We start from the raw sequence: 14174 nt of genomic DNA, 5'->3' as shown, positions 1-14174 counted from the left end.
CCCCCGCCATCACTGATCTGATCAAGAGCCCAGTGACCCGCGAGATGGTCGTCTACCTCGCCAATCAGGCCGCTCACGTCATTCAGTGCGGCTCGTCACAGTCTCCGGACACACCACCAGCCACCCCAACACGATCCATTGCCTCGGCGGAAGCTGATCCTGCGGGCAAGCTCGAGATCAACGGCCTTCCCAGTTTGGAAACCTTTATCGCACTCCTCGTCGAGCGCTCCAACGTCCAGGTGCCCACCCTGCTCTGCACTCTCGTCTACCTGGAGCGCTTGAGGTCGAGGCTTCCGCGCGTCGCCAAGGGCATGCATTGCACCCGTCACCGTGTCTTCCTCGCTACCCTCATTGTCGCCGCCAAGTACCTCAACGACTCTTCGCCCAAGAACAAGCACTGGACCAAGTACGGAGCTCTTTTCTCTCAGGCCGAGGTCAACTTGATGGAGAAGCAGCTCCTCTACCTTCTTGACTACGATCTCCGAATCGAAGAGGAGGAGCTCATGGTGCACTTTGCCCCCTTCTTCCGTCGTGTTGAGACGCGTGCCGAGGCTGGCCGTCGCGAGATGCACCTCCGCGGTCTCGATTGTGGGCGCGAACGCGAGCGCTACGCTCGTGCGAGCGAGCGCCGTGTCCACCTTCGCAATCTGCCTGCCTCTGAGGTGCCGTGCTGGAACCAGAAGAGCGAGACGAGCCGCTATGAGCAGCACCGCCGCTCCGAGGCGTACGACTCGCCCGACTCACTTGATGCTTCGCCCAAGGAGATGTACTCGCACTCGTCTTCATCACTCATGAGCCGACAGAACTCTGCCGAGTCTGCGGTTAGTTCGACTTCGTCTGAAGCCGAGCTCACCGATGACAATGGCTCTTCGTCCTCGTCGGCCGAAGAGTACGACGACTACGAAGATGACTACCTCGAGCAGGAAGGCCTTGACGCACGCATGCAGCAGCACTCGGTTTCCTGCCTGCCATCGAGCCAGTCACATCCGGTCATGGTTGCTCACGGCGATGAACTTGAAAGTCACAAGTCGGGCTCGGCCATGCACCGCTACCTCTCGCAGGCTTTGCCATCGAGTCTCAAGAAGAGCACCTCGTCGCATATTGACATGCAGCAGCCAAGTCAAGCACACATTCCGGTCTCACACTCGATGCGCAGCGTGCGCAGCAGCTCGAACCTCTTGTCAAGAATGCTCGGTGGGCACCAGTCTTCCGCTGCATACTAGATGCACCTCTTTCTCCTCGGGATCCGGGTTGTGTCGCATCCCTCTTTCTGACAGTTCTTTGTGGGTAGTTGCGTGGCATTGGACCCTATCGATGCGCCTGGCGCGTTGTCGGATAGGTCCAACGATCGCTTGGCCTCATGTACAGTCGAGGCGGGAATGGACAACCGTCGGTCACCAGAAAACCTATCTTCCTCTCGTCTCAAGCATATATAAGTAGCAATGTTTTCCTCTCTGTCTTTTCAGTCGTAGCATTTTTCGTCATGGTCATTGTCGACACCATCATCACTGCATATCTCCTCCCCACCGGATCCGACCCCCTTTTCATACTCCACTAATCCACCCAGCTGACGGGCACTCACAAAAGGATGCGTAGCGCATTCTAGGTTGGCAAACCTCTCCTTTACCTCTTTTTATCCCTCTCTAGTATCATCATCGTCTATCAGCATAGCATCTTTTCTTTGCTTAGTCTTTTATCTTCTATATCTTGCAAATGCAAAAAGCAAAACAAAAGATTGCGAACAACATAACATATCCGAATCGTCTGTTTGTCTGTGGATGAGTGACTGGCGTTGAATTTGCGATTCGACCATGTCAGCGACGACTTGTGGCTTAGCTCTTAGCAAGTTGGAGCGCAAGGCAAGAACTTTAATCGTGCAATCGTGATTCTGATCCAGGACTCAGAGTGTACCGCAACTAATCTAGGAGGGATGTCTCAGCATTTGCTCTTTTTTGGATGGAAATCGATGCTCTTGTTTCTTTCGTTACAGTTGCCTCTAGAAAAGTTCACAGTTCTCAGCTCTGCTTGCTGTGCTGGATGCTGCTGCCTTGTTTTCAGGCTGTGTTGCGGGGTCATGCCGGTCTTTGCGTGACTCTGAGGTCTAAGCAACTGGGTATCCAAGTCGTGAATCTCGCGAGTGCTCTGCTCGCTTTATCGCACATTGGTGATTTTTGCTCTCCAAAGATCATCATCGATCGAAGCTGAACGCATGTCTTGACATTTCGAATGACACTCGGATGCAAGATACCGAACTTGGACTTGTTTGGAGAGCAAATGGAGGCATGCAAGGAGGCGCATGCGCACTGTCACAAGATGAGCCCTTGCTGTTGGTATGGGCTTCCCACGCCTCTTGTTCGCTTGCAGCCTTGAGGCGACGAGCAGGATTTGCAATTCACAGAGTCAGAATTGTGCAACACAACCAGCCGAGCGTCAAGTGAACTTAAGGTGGACGTCATTCGTGATTTTCTCGCATGGGCGCAACATTCACATTCACGATTGATTGACGATTGACGACGTTTACCCGTCGCGAGCATGCGCTGCACTCACGACTGGAACAACGTGCTTGCAGGAAGCAGGGAGCTTGTATTCGCCCGCTCGCGTGCCGAAGCGAAAGCGTATTTAGGCGGAAGCGAGATGTGCAAGCAATCACGAATAACTTAACGTTACTCACGAATCTCGATGTGCGACGACAGATCGCTAATCGTGAATCTCGTTCGATCGTCACCCGCAACCAAGAAATCATCTCCGATTTCTCAGTTTCAGCAAGTCAAAAGTCGTGAGTGCTGGTGACAGTGAGGATTAGCCGGACGTGCAGTGCTTCGACCAGCAAGCATGGAGCAAGATGCTTGAGTCAACTAATAGACTGGCCCATCACTGCAGTCCTTGTCGACCCAACGTACCAGAAGGTGACTACGGCAAGTGGAACGAGGAGCGAAACCAAGTCGTTCGAAGGATTCGCCACGAATCCAAAGCCACCGCGGCCTCGTTTCACCACGCGTGGGTTGAAACCATCAACGAGACAGCGGTCTGACACGCTTTGGATTCACTCAACGCTTAACGCCACTCACGACTCAACCAAAGTTTCAGCTCTGTGCCGACTCGTGACCGTGGCACCACCATCTCTTGAACACCACGCCACTTTGCGAAAGCAGCCAAAGCGTCCCGCTAACTTGAGTCGAGACTCCTCAATCAAATCGCAGGTAGTAGATGTGGCCAAAGTTCGAAGGTGCTGAGCAGTTGCAGCTTGCATCGGCGATACAGAGCCTTGCCAGCACGTCAGTCACGAGCATGGAGCCGAGAGTGATAGTCCGAGTGTTAGAGTTGAGAGTAGCAAGCAGCAGGTTGACGTCCAAGTTGGAAATTTCAAACCTTAACTATCACGTATCGGATGGCTAACCCACACGACTCACGACTGAAACAAGTCAACGCTTTGTCAGACTACCGCAGTCGGTCGCATGCATTCGGTGTGGCGCTCTGAACTTTTATGACCATGAAGAGCCAATGCGGCGTCGCCAAATAGGACGCAAAGGTGAGCAGCAACCAAGCAAGACGCATCGAGTGTGGTGAACAGGAAGCGTTGTAGAGTCCAAACCAACCTATCAAACTCCGATGTGAACGGCATTTGCTGAGTGAGGAAAGAGATCTCCTGTAAGAGTGTAAATCTGGAAGCGGTTAGATTCTACACCATATGGAACCTGTCGAGCGCTTACAATCTGAACTCTGTGACTGTAATACGAACGACAAAGTAGACAGAGGCCAGCAGACATTCACATCACTTTGCCACTGTGTGCGCGGTGGCGGTGAGCGAAAGCAGAACTAAGTTCAAGTCTGTGAGTGATACTCGGCTGCGGTGCGTTGTTTTCTCATCCAGCGTCGGCTACATGCGAAGCAGTAAGTCTTGCGCTTCCAACCCTCTTCGTTGCCCAGCCACAAATCCGCTTACAGACGTCAAAAGCCGCACTGCCGCCATCGTCGTACTGTCGTTCCAGCCGTCCGTCGTTGGTGGCGTGTTGCGCTTCGTGCTGCCGGACGGTCGTGCAACACTCATATGATGCTTGCGCCCTACATCTTTCGGCCAGTCGCTTGGGAAGAGCATCCCTTGCAGAGGTCGCCGTCCGTTCCGAGACTTGCACCGCAAGCCCTCATCGCTCACCTTTACCTAAGCTCAGCGGTACTCCTGTACACTTTCTCGCTCTCGCAAATTCGCACGTGGGACAACCCGATTACGACCCTTGTCGCTTGTGCACCCTAGGAAGGCACCAGACCGGAAAGCTTGGTACACCGGCTTCTCTGCAATCACTTCTACTTTGCTGCTTGCACGCAGCAGGGTTGGTTTCGCCGGCATGGTGAGCCTGCGACAATCTTAAGTATGGAGCAGCTCTCGTTACTAACCCACACGGATCGCGGTGTAGAAAGATATTCGTATATCAACCCCGTCCGATCGAAACGTCCCACAGTCGCCCACCCACTATCCTCCTCTCATCCTTCATCATCCTTGCCAGTTTCATCATCCTTGCCAGTAGATCATCATGACCGACTGGTTCTCATCCGTAGTGGTGGGCCAAGCGTTCTACGCCGCCACTGCACTCATGTGGCTGTGCATCGGCATCTTCGCCTACGATACGCTACAATACCTCGCCTTTGATCTCTCGATCGTGTTGGGCAGACGTCCACGGAGATGGCCGCAGCTGCCCTATCTGCTCAGCAAGCTATTCATGTGGTCCTACCTGCTCTCCAACATGATCCTTGTCCTGACCAATGCCGAGATCGACTGCAAGGGTACGCTCTACGCGATCGAAGCGCAGATGGGCCTGATCACCGTCTCGTCTTCTGTGCTTCTGGCGTTGCGTGCGGTTTGCGTCTACAGTGGAAAAGCGCAAACGGCCGTATCGGCGCTGCTGAGCATCATGACGCTCGGCCTGCTCGCCGCCTGGATGGAAGGGGTCACCGATGTTCAAGCCACATGGATCCCCAAAGGCGGTAACCCCTGGCAGGAGGGCACCTGCTCCTTTACCACCATGTCCAAGCAGTACGCGATCAAGTACATCGTCACCATCGTGTTTGACTTTGTTGTTATGGCGCTTACTGTTGTGGGCGTGGTTAGAATGACCAGTGGTACGCGCATTGGTGCGGTTCTCATCAGGCAAGGCATCCAGTACTTCCTAGCCACGTTCGTCATCAACTCGCTCGTGGCTGGTTTGACACTGGCCAACCTCAACTCGGTCATGTCGCTCATTGGCGCCGTCCCGAGCGCTACGGTCTGCGTCATGTGCTCGACACGACTCTACGTTCGCCTGGCGGAGGAGGTCAAGCCGAAACCGGACGGTATCAGCTCAACCCGACTCAGCACCTCTCTCAGTGGATCGGGTATGGAAAAAGTTTCTCGCTTCTTCAAGCGCTCCAACCAGCTTCACGCTTCGCTTGCAAACAGTATTAGCCACTCGTCGTCCAACGACGGAACCGTCGCCAAATCGCACGGTGTCGACGTGCTAAGTTACGGCCTGCACAATGGGGCGCACTCATCGGCTGATGTAAAGAGCTTCGACACCACCAACTCGCATGAAGATCTCGAGGCGCAGACGAGCAGTCGTGGCCAGAGCTTGGGCGCAACTGCCATTATCAACATCATCGAAGAGCACACCGTCACCCGAGAACCTATGCCGGAACACTTGGCCGGTGTTCTCGCTCGTCACGAGTTCAACCATGCCGGCAAGGTCGAGAACGCCGAAGCCCAATTTCCGCATCTGAGCAAGTCGTAGTCTGCGCCAAACCTCTGTTTCTGAAAAGTCCGCTCGAAATTTCTTGCAAAAGTGGACTCGCTGCTCAGCAGTCACGATTGTGTTAGAGTTGCACTGTGTATGAGATTGTTGGTTCGTCGATGATGGTAAGCTGTGGATGGTGCGGACTTTTGTGGTGGTATAGGTCGCGTCTGTGGTCGAGGAAGCTCGAGTCATGCCTTACGCTGAGCCAGCCGACCGAGTTGCAAGCTAAGCCTGGCTCAGCTGAAGCGTCTCTGAGTTCGTAGACGAATTTCGACGTGATTGTACCAAATCGTGATTAATCAATCGTGAATATGAGCAAGCGGGAATCGCGAATCACGAATCGCGAATGGGTTGGACCCTGGATGTCGAAAACGAAGGTCCGTGTTCGTGGTTCACGGTTGTGTGACTGCAGCGGAGGAGCGATCGCGCCAAGACAAGCGTCGACATTTCACTTTGCATTCAGGATTCGTGATTCGAGATTCTTGATTGCTTCTCTCATCACACACTCGGTCGATTACCGTATCGCAAATCTCGCACGTCAACCATCGAAGCTGACGTTTCTTGGTAACGTGATTGCCGATCCAGCAAAGCCGGCTTCCAGCGTTTGCACAGCCTGTTCTAGCTGGGCGACACGTGCAGGTCACATCCGGGTGGCTCAAACCCATTGCGCCAAGCAAGGTGAGGTGATATCGGCCACATGCCACGCCTAGAAACCAGCTCTGGCTGGTCGCGCTTCAAGGAGGATGTCAAGACACTCTTTTCGCCTAGCACAGGACCGATATCTGCTCGCTCTGCCATTCTCAAACATCTCCTGCTGCGGTCGGTGCGCATCTCACTTGTCGGTTCGTCTTCGCCTTCCAACGCGCCGTTGCTACCGCTTCGGATTCGACCCGCCTTTGTGCTGCTCAACATCCTTGATCTCATCCTTCTCGGCATCCTGGGCTTCCATCCGCGCGGTCAAACGTGGATTCGGATCAACGACAAGATCCTGCACTTTATTTGCTTCTTCCTGGCCACCGCCATGTTCTACATGATTTGGGACGTAGACGAGCCGGCGCGCACAAGTCGTCTTTGGCGCAATGCATCCTTGTTGCTCACTGGCATAACGTGCTTCTTGGTAGGCGGTATTGGTAGCGAGATCGTGCAGAGTCTGCTGCCGTACAAGGTGTTTCAGATCGGCGATATCGTAGCAAATCTGTTGGGGAGCTCGTTGGGTCTCTTCTTCAGCTATCATATGGAGAAGAGGTATCGAGCACGGCGAGAGCTGGAACGGCTGTATGCGCCGCTCGATATCGAGGAATATGGAGACCTGGACGAGGACGAGTGCGACGAGGGCCAAGAGTTGGGCGATGTCAGCGATCGTGGTACGCAGGCAGGAGCGCAGAGAGGGCTGAGATCGAGCTTGAAACAGAACAACAACCGAGATGCGAGCAACGTAGCGGCCAGCGGCAAGAAAAAGACTCGGTTCGATGATAGCAACATCTGGGATGACAGCGTTGATGGGATCGTTCCAGGAACGTCACAGCAGCGTTCTGTTTCTGCAAATTCACTGGCGCCGAGCCAACTCACACCAACGTCGACGGCTGCGACACCAGTCTCGAAGCAACATCTGTTCTCCATCGATGATGATGAGGATGACGACGATGACGACGACGACAATAAAAAGTCATCTGCACCCACAGACGCCGACGACAAAGGCAATGTATGGAAGCAGACAGATTCGTGAGCGAGCTTGGAATGGTGAACTTGGATCGGGGAAATCGTACAGTTTGTCGCGCCGATTCGATCTGTGAATGTGAAGCCAAAAATAGCGACCAAAATCAACTCGAGATCTGTGGCAACGTTGACGTAATTTAAGTTAGTTTGCTCGGTGATGGACGAAACGTATTACAATTTGGGCAAATTGCGAGTCGAATCACGAATTCACGAGTCGGTGAGCATAGCGTGGGTTCGAGTTGCAGTCTGCGGACGTGATTCTGTGATTCACGATTCTGTCAACCTGCGGTGCGTTGCCTGCGCGGCGAGTCACGAGTGTGCGCATGTGCGCAATTCCACCAGTCGGATAGGCGTCAGATCGGTCAAAAAATCGTGGATGCTTGTCGTTGTCACAATTTATTAATATCAAAGACGACCTTCGGAAAGCATAACACTCACGACTCATACCGTACATTCGTGATTCACGATTCCCGATTGGAAGCACGAATCGCAGCAGCGTTCCAACCAAGCGAATCGAATCGTGACTGCGCATATTTTTATAGCAAATCACGAATTGTGCGCCAGATGCAGATCGTTTGATCGATGCTCGTCGTCGCGAACTTGATCCCGCCTGCGTCTTGACCACCACCACCATCCTCCAACGTCGGTTCGAATCGTTGCCTACACAGACACTGCGCACTCGCCTTTGTGCTTTCATCTTTTACCCACGAATTCTTGTGGTGCTTGTAGTGCGCGCGACTTGATCCCTGCTTTCAGTTTATACATACCACAATCACACTGGCTTGCGCAGCAGCAACATTAGCATCAGCTCCAACATTATCCGCATTCGACCGAGTCGGCTCGTCATAGCAATACCATGAGCGCTATGCCGAGAAATGCTTCCTCGGCGCTCTCGTCGGTGCTCGCGATAACCTGCATCGCCCTCTCCCTGCTCGCGCACAGCACCATGGCGCAGGTGGTGCTCACATTTCAAAACGTCACGTCATTGATGGGGACGTGGTCGTCTGGCTCGCAGAACGTCACTACCGGCATTGAATTCTTCAACCCGGTCACGCAAGAGTTTAAGCTACCGGCGACATCTGGCATCTCGTATTCCTTCACGGACGACGGCTTTTTCGAGGAGGCGCGCTACCAGTTTGTCTCGAATCCGGTCACCAATCGATGCTTCAAAGCCTCGCTTATCTGGCAACACGGCACATACGCTTTTCACTCAAACGGCTCGATCACGCTCTCGCCGTTCCCAGCAGACGGCTACATCCAGGTGCTCGATCCGTGCGGTGCGCAGACCAGCTCGATTTATAGCTACTCCGAATTCGAACTCATCAGCAGCTGGTACAACTTCCAAGACGATCACCCTGGCTTTATGCCTACAGGCACCACAGCGTACGCTCTTCAGATGAGTGCGTTTGACGGATCCAAGCTCTCACCTTTGTGGCTCAGAAATCGCCCACCCAACATGTTGCCCACCAAACAGCTCTTCCAACAGGTACTCAACGACGCCGCCGCTTGATGGCCGCCTTGCTCCCTACGTTTTCCTTGTTGCGCCCAACATACTCACCCACTTGGACTCACCCTACTTGTAACACGCTCGCTTCCAAAACGCACCTTGACTCTGCTCGCTATACCACTCGTCCAAGTCCACTCCACCATTTGCGCTGCTTGGCTCTGTCTCGCAATCCTTCTGTCAGTCGATCGTACTCTTGTACTAGCATTTCTCGTTCTCCTTTCTCAGTCAATGCACATTCATCACAACCCAGAAATCGCGCGATTCTGAAGCGGGCAAGTGATGCATTGCATGTTGATCAAACAGTGGCGATCTTGGTGACGGCGTGGAGCGCGTCGGCTGCGGCGGCGAGCGCCTCTGTGGGGCCGTGATGCTTGAGCGTTTCGAGCGCGGGGCGGGTGTTTGCAGCGACGCGTGCGATGGCGTTCTGTCCGACGGTGCCTGTGGTTGTGGTGCGATTGGCGCTCTGGGTGGCATGGCACAGGCTGAGCACGAGTGCACATGCGTTGCTGGCAAATTGCGGAGGCATGCGTGCATCTCTTCTGGCCAGCACGAGATTGACCATGTCAAGCGCACAGTCCGGTGGCGGCAAAGGATGCGACGATGTCGAGGCGGAGCTGTCGACCGTCGACCGTCGCCTTGGATTTCGCGATGCTGAAGCAGCAGCGTCCATCTCGCCATCTGAATCCATGTCGTTATCCGTGTCCTCATCGGTCATCGGCTTGGTCGGTTGCGCGAGCAGCGACAAGCTCACCAGCTCAGCCCCTGTCGTCTCGCTTCCAACAAGCGTCAGCGCGATGATACCCTCATTGACAAGCACGGGGTACTTGGGACTGGTACGCACCATTTCGGCAAGCGCCTGCAGCACGTCCCTGCGCACCACTTTGCGTCGAGCCGCGAGAATGACTTGCTCGGACATATCATTCGACTTGCCGCCATTCCGATGCGGCGTGCTCGTCCAAAGACTCTTGACCACATTCACCAGTACACGCGTCGCCTCCATCTTGGTGGGTACATCGTCGATGCGCTCGACCATGTCGATCAGTGCATTGAGCGCCAGTGGACCCCGGCCACTGCCACTGCTAGCTTCGCCGCCGACGAATCGGATCGCATTTTCCGTGACACCAGCGCAGAGGTGCTTGAGCAGGCCCACCGTCGCGAATTGCAGAGGCTGCACCATGTCCTTGTCTCTACCCATGAAACCGACAACTGCGTCGATCACGTCCAGCCGACCAATCACAGCTTTGTTGGCGGCTGGGATCGACAGATTCTTAAGAAGCGAGACGAGCCCGTGCGCCACTTTGATGTCGTCTGCCTTGGCGAGAAGCGAAGCGAGGAACGGCGCAAGATTGTGCTCCTGCACCAAGCTTAAGCAGTGTGCATCGCTGCGCGCCAAATTGCCGAGGGCTAGCATTCCGCAGCTGACGAGGTCGTCGCGCGTCTTAGGATCATATCGGATCCAGCCTTGAAGTCGACCGATGAATCCCGACGAGCCGCTGAACAGCTCGACCATATTCGAGTCGTCTCCAGAGATGGCAACCACGGCACGAGCAGCGCAAGCTTTAACCTGAGCGAAGGCCTTACGCATCTCCTCAGCGACTTGAGCATCTTTGGTCGATAATGCTGAACAGTCATCATTGCAAGATGCTGGAGAAGCTTGCAGCGCGGAAGAGTCTTTGACCCACTCTCGAGGGAGTTGTGCCTTTTCAACAAACGACATGAGCACATCTAGACCGGACTGGAACTGTGTCTCGAGTTGAGCGTGAGTGGAGCCATCCGCACTCGTCTTGAAGCGTTGCACAGCGCGACAACGCATTTCGGGTTCCTCGGCGGCGCAAGACTCGATCAGCGTCGCAGCCGTCTGAAGAATCTCGGCGTCCGAGTCTACCAATGCTTCGACATCGTCTGTGTCCATCTCGGGCTGCACTTGCGACTCGGACTCAATCGGTGTGTGCAGAGCGTAAAGTGACAAGGGTCGAAGCAGATCGTTGATGCAGTGACGAGAGAGGATGGATCGTACATCGTGCGATGATGCTTCGTCGTTGACGTCGTCAAGGTTAGCGTTGTGCGTCTCGTCCGAAGGCGTGCCGGGTTGACCTTCCTTCTCTTCCTTGATGTCGTCAAAGATTTCCTGCACCACTCGCCAGGCCCAGCTGGAGACGGTGGCACCCATCTGAAGCTTTTCAGGTACATCAGCGTCGTTTTCGATTTCAACGGTGCGTGGCACGGCCCATAGGTGGGGAAGATAGATGCGCGGATGCGCGGCCACAGAAGCAAGAGTGGTAATGCAGTTGACGGTAGCAAGCGACTGGCGTGTGGAGATATGTTCAAGCTGCATGTTGAGGACGGCGCCCATGGCGGCACGAAGAAAAGTGAGGATCTTGAGCGACAGAATTGCCGATGATCTGGATCGGTCCTGTTGGCGTAGAACGAGAGAGACAGCTGCCAGCACAGTGGGCGCGGCACCAGCGCCATCTAGGATGGAACGATTGCTATCGTGGTCGATGCAAAGATTGGCGAATACACGAAAGATTTCGATCGCAGCTTCCAAGGCGTGGTTGTTGACTGGTTGATTGGACGTTGTCGATTCTGATTCGGCGCAAAGCCAGAGTTGAAGGACAGAGACACAATCGGCGGGTAGGCGAGAGGATCCAAGAGAAGTGCGATGACGGCCGGTGCGCAAGACGTCGGCGATGGGTTTGAGCTGCCTAGCGAGGCTGTCCCAGAGGTCGTTGAGCTCAAAGTCTTGGGAAGAGGTGGAGGAAATGGACAACGAGGAGCGTGGTGCTGGCTCTTGGGCAAAGAAGGGATCGTCGGATTTGATGATGGAAGGTGAGGCCATGACGTTGGAAGCACCCGAGCTGAGGCCTGCGTCGAGCTGAGGAAGCAAGGGAAGTGTCAAGGCCAAGTTTCGTCCAGGGGCCATTTTGGCAGCCGACGTGGCATCGTCCCTTAGCGTCGAGGCACGGTCGGGCGCCGATTCCGGTGTGATAGTGGCGATGCTGGCTATCGAGCCTCCAGTTGCCTTGCGTGCCGACTGCTGTGACGGTGTTTCGGCACAAAATGAGACGCCAGAGTCGTTGGCGATGTTGTGGATGGTCGAAGTCTTGTGAATCTGATGTTCCAGCTTTGCAAGGTCGCTCTTCAATCGACCTGAGCTGGACGGGCTCGAAGAAGCACCAGTGCAAGTCCTCATCTTGACACAAAGAGCGCGAGGCTGTCCGTGTGAGCCGCGATGCCGTTTAAGGGAGGGTCTACAAGGGCGGGAGTGGGAACAAGAGGGAACTGGGTGAGTTTGGTGGGACAAGAGCATGACGCTGATCAGGCGTACAAGGAAGGGGTCATGGACTGGCGTTGGGATGTCGAGAAGGTGTCTGGATAGGAAGGATAGTGTGCCGTGGTGAAGTGTTGGTCATGAGAGCCAGGGGTGATGTGAGGGGCGTACAGGCGCAAAGATGATATAACTAGATGGAGTATACTCACGATGAGAAGACTTGAAGGACAGCCAGAGCTCGAAGGAGCGAAGCACCGCACCGCGCCGCACCGCACAGCAGCGTGGCAGTGCCAGTAGATCAGACTGAGCGGGACGGGTGCAAGATAGACTGCTTTTCGAGCCTAGGTCAAAGCAAAGGGATGAAGGTTGACAGCTTGGAAGCGGTGCGGTGTTGGAGTGGAGGAAGCATTCCATCATTAGGCGCAGGCAGGGTCTGCTCACTGCTTGGCAGGCACAGCATTCACGATTCGTGAGTCGGGTTTGGAATCACGAATCATGAATTCCTGAATTCTTCGTGTGCTTGATTCGTGATTCGTTTGAGTTGCACTCAGTCAACTCATGTGACTCTCGTGACTGCTTCAAAATTACGAATCACGATTCTGTTGAACAAAATCGTCATTATTATTCGTGATTCGTGATTCGTGATTCGTGATTCACGATTGGCCACTTACGACTCAAGACTCTGTGCCGAAGTCACGAGTAGGATAAAGCACAACCTGCTTGTCATCTCATACTCGTCATTTTCAAACGTGTGTCGTCCATCATCAATCGTCAATCGTGAATAGGTGCGACGACTCTATCTGAGGCTACATATGTATAATCGCAGATCCTCCTCTTTTCGGCTGACTTCCGAGATACAAGTTGACCAGACAGACCTCCTCCGTTTGCCTTCAGAGCCTCCATGGCGATTATCGAGGTGTGGTTGATATCTGCGTTGCCGTTGTAGTTGAGACTTGATACTGCACTCAGGCACCTAGCCGTCTTTGTGAACAGGAATTGCACTTGTAACTGTGGTAGCCACGATCAACAACCCTGTCCAGCTCAGTCAAGCTCGACACCACGCACCACCTCAAATTCAGACAAGGACCGAACCTTTTCGGGTCGCTGCGCCGACCAAAATTTCAACCACATACTGTAACTTATCAGGAGATTCGTCGGTGTGATTCACGATTCGTGATATCTCGGCTGGCTGCATCAGAATTGCACAGCCTTCCATCACCTCACAGGCCTGCACGCTCCTCTTGCTAACTTCGCTCTGTCCGAGTCAAGGTCAGCAGGCACAAGCTTCAACTAACTTAGCCCTAAGTTCAAAGTGTCCGAAGAATGTGCCGTCCGACTTGACATCTCGTTTGCCATCTCAATCTTGAATGCTTGCAAAGACCCCTGTCCAAACCGGCCGAAAACGCTCAACTGCGCACGTCTTGATGTTATCGGAACCAAACGCACACCCACGTCTATCTGACGTATCGTTGCTGTCGTCCGATTTGCGTCCAGCTTCTCCACTGAGATCAGCACCATGGTGTTCTACTACCTGTCAGCCTCATGCAGTCCCATACCTCTATGTCGGTGCCAAGCTCAACGGAGCGTCAAACCAACACAGCCGCAAGGCTATCACGTATCCCGACTGTCGACCGAAGCTTTCTTTTTTCTTGACAGCGCTTGGCAGCACCGCCTCTCAAAAGTCGAATCGTGAATCGTGAATCGTGAATCGTGAATGATGAGCAACTCGTGACTCAGAGATGTAAACACAGAATTGTTAGGTCGTCTCGCTTCGCTTTCTCTGTGTTAGACCACTGTTCAAACTCATCTGAAGACCACGGGGAACACGGAAGACGGCACTCGTGACTCGTGACTGGAGTAACGGAGCGTGAAGCATAAACCACGTGACGAAGACTGTCCTTCAGCCAAACCAGCCAAT

At 54.1% G+C, this 14174-nt stretch overlaps 5 protein-coding genes across 5 annotated transcripts; 4 read left to right on the top strand and 1 right to left on the bottom strand.

Moving 5' to 3' along the window:
- On the top strand, window positions 1-1223 carry UMAG_11928 (uncharacterized protein; the record flags this gene model as incomplete). Its single annotated transcript, XM_011390946.1, has 1 exon — window positions 1-1223. A coding segment is annotated over one exon (1223 nt), but the record flags the coding sequence as incomplete, so codon positions are not given.
- A 3366-nt stretch (window positions 1224-4589) lies between these two features.
- Window positions 4590-5759, top strand: UMAG_02701 (uncharacterized protein; the record flags this gene model as incomplete). Its single annotated transcript, XM_011390771.1, has 1 exon — window positions 4590-5759. The coding sequence occupies one exon, from the start codon at window positions 4590-4592 to the stop codon at window positions 5757-5759; it is 1170 nt and encodes a 389-aa protein (XP_011389073.1).
- A 700-nt stretch (window positions 5760-6459) lies between these two features.
- Window positions 6460-7488, top strand: UMAG_02700 (uncharacterized protein; the record flags this gene model as incomplete). Its single annotated transcript, XM_011390770.1, has 1 exon — window positions 6460-7488. The coding sequence occupies one exon, from the start codon at window positions 6460-6462 to the stop codon at window positions 7486-7488; it is 1029 nt and encodes a 342-aa protein (XP_011389072.1).
- Window positions 7489-8334: 846 nt separating this feature from the next.
- On the top strand, window positions 8335-8988 carry UMAG_11927 (uncharacterized protein; the record flags this gene model as incomplete). The annotated part of the gene is made up of 1 exon (XM_011390945.1): window positions 8335-8988. One exon carries the CDS (start codon window positions 8335-8337, stop codon window positions 8986-8988), a length of 654 nt encoding a protein of 217 aa, XP_011389247.1.
- A 292-nt stretch (window positions 8989-9280) lies between these two features.
- UMAG_11926 (uncharacterized protein) lies at window positions 9281-12178 on the bottom strand (the record flags this gene model as incomplete). The annotated part of the gene is made up of 1 exon (XM_011390944.1): window positions 9281-12178. One exon carries the CDS (start codon window positions 12176-12178, stop codon window positions 9281-9283), a length of 2898 nt encoding a protein of 965 aa, XP_011389246.1.
- Window positions 12179-14174: the final 1996 nt, after the last annotated feature.

This window comes from Mycosarcoma maydis, chromosome 6 (genome assembly GCF_000328475.2).
Source record: "Mycosarcoma maydis chromosome 6, whole genome shotgun sequence".
In the NCBI taxonomy this organism is placed as follows: domain Eukaryota; kingdom Fungi; phylum Basidiomycota; class Ustilaginomycetes; order Ustilaginales; genus Mycosarcoma; species Mycosarcoma maydis.
Note: the sequence above shows the minus strand (reverse complement) of the source record. Positions and strands in the feature narration are given on the sequence as shown.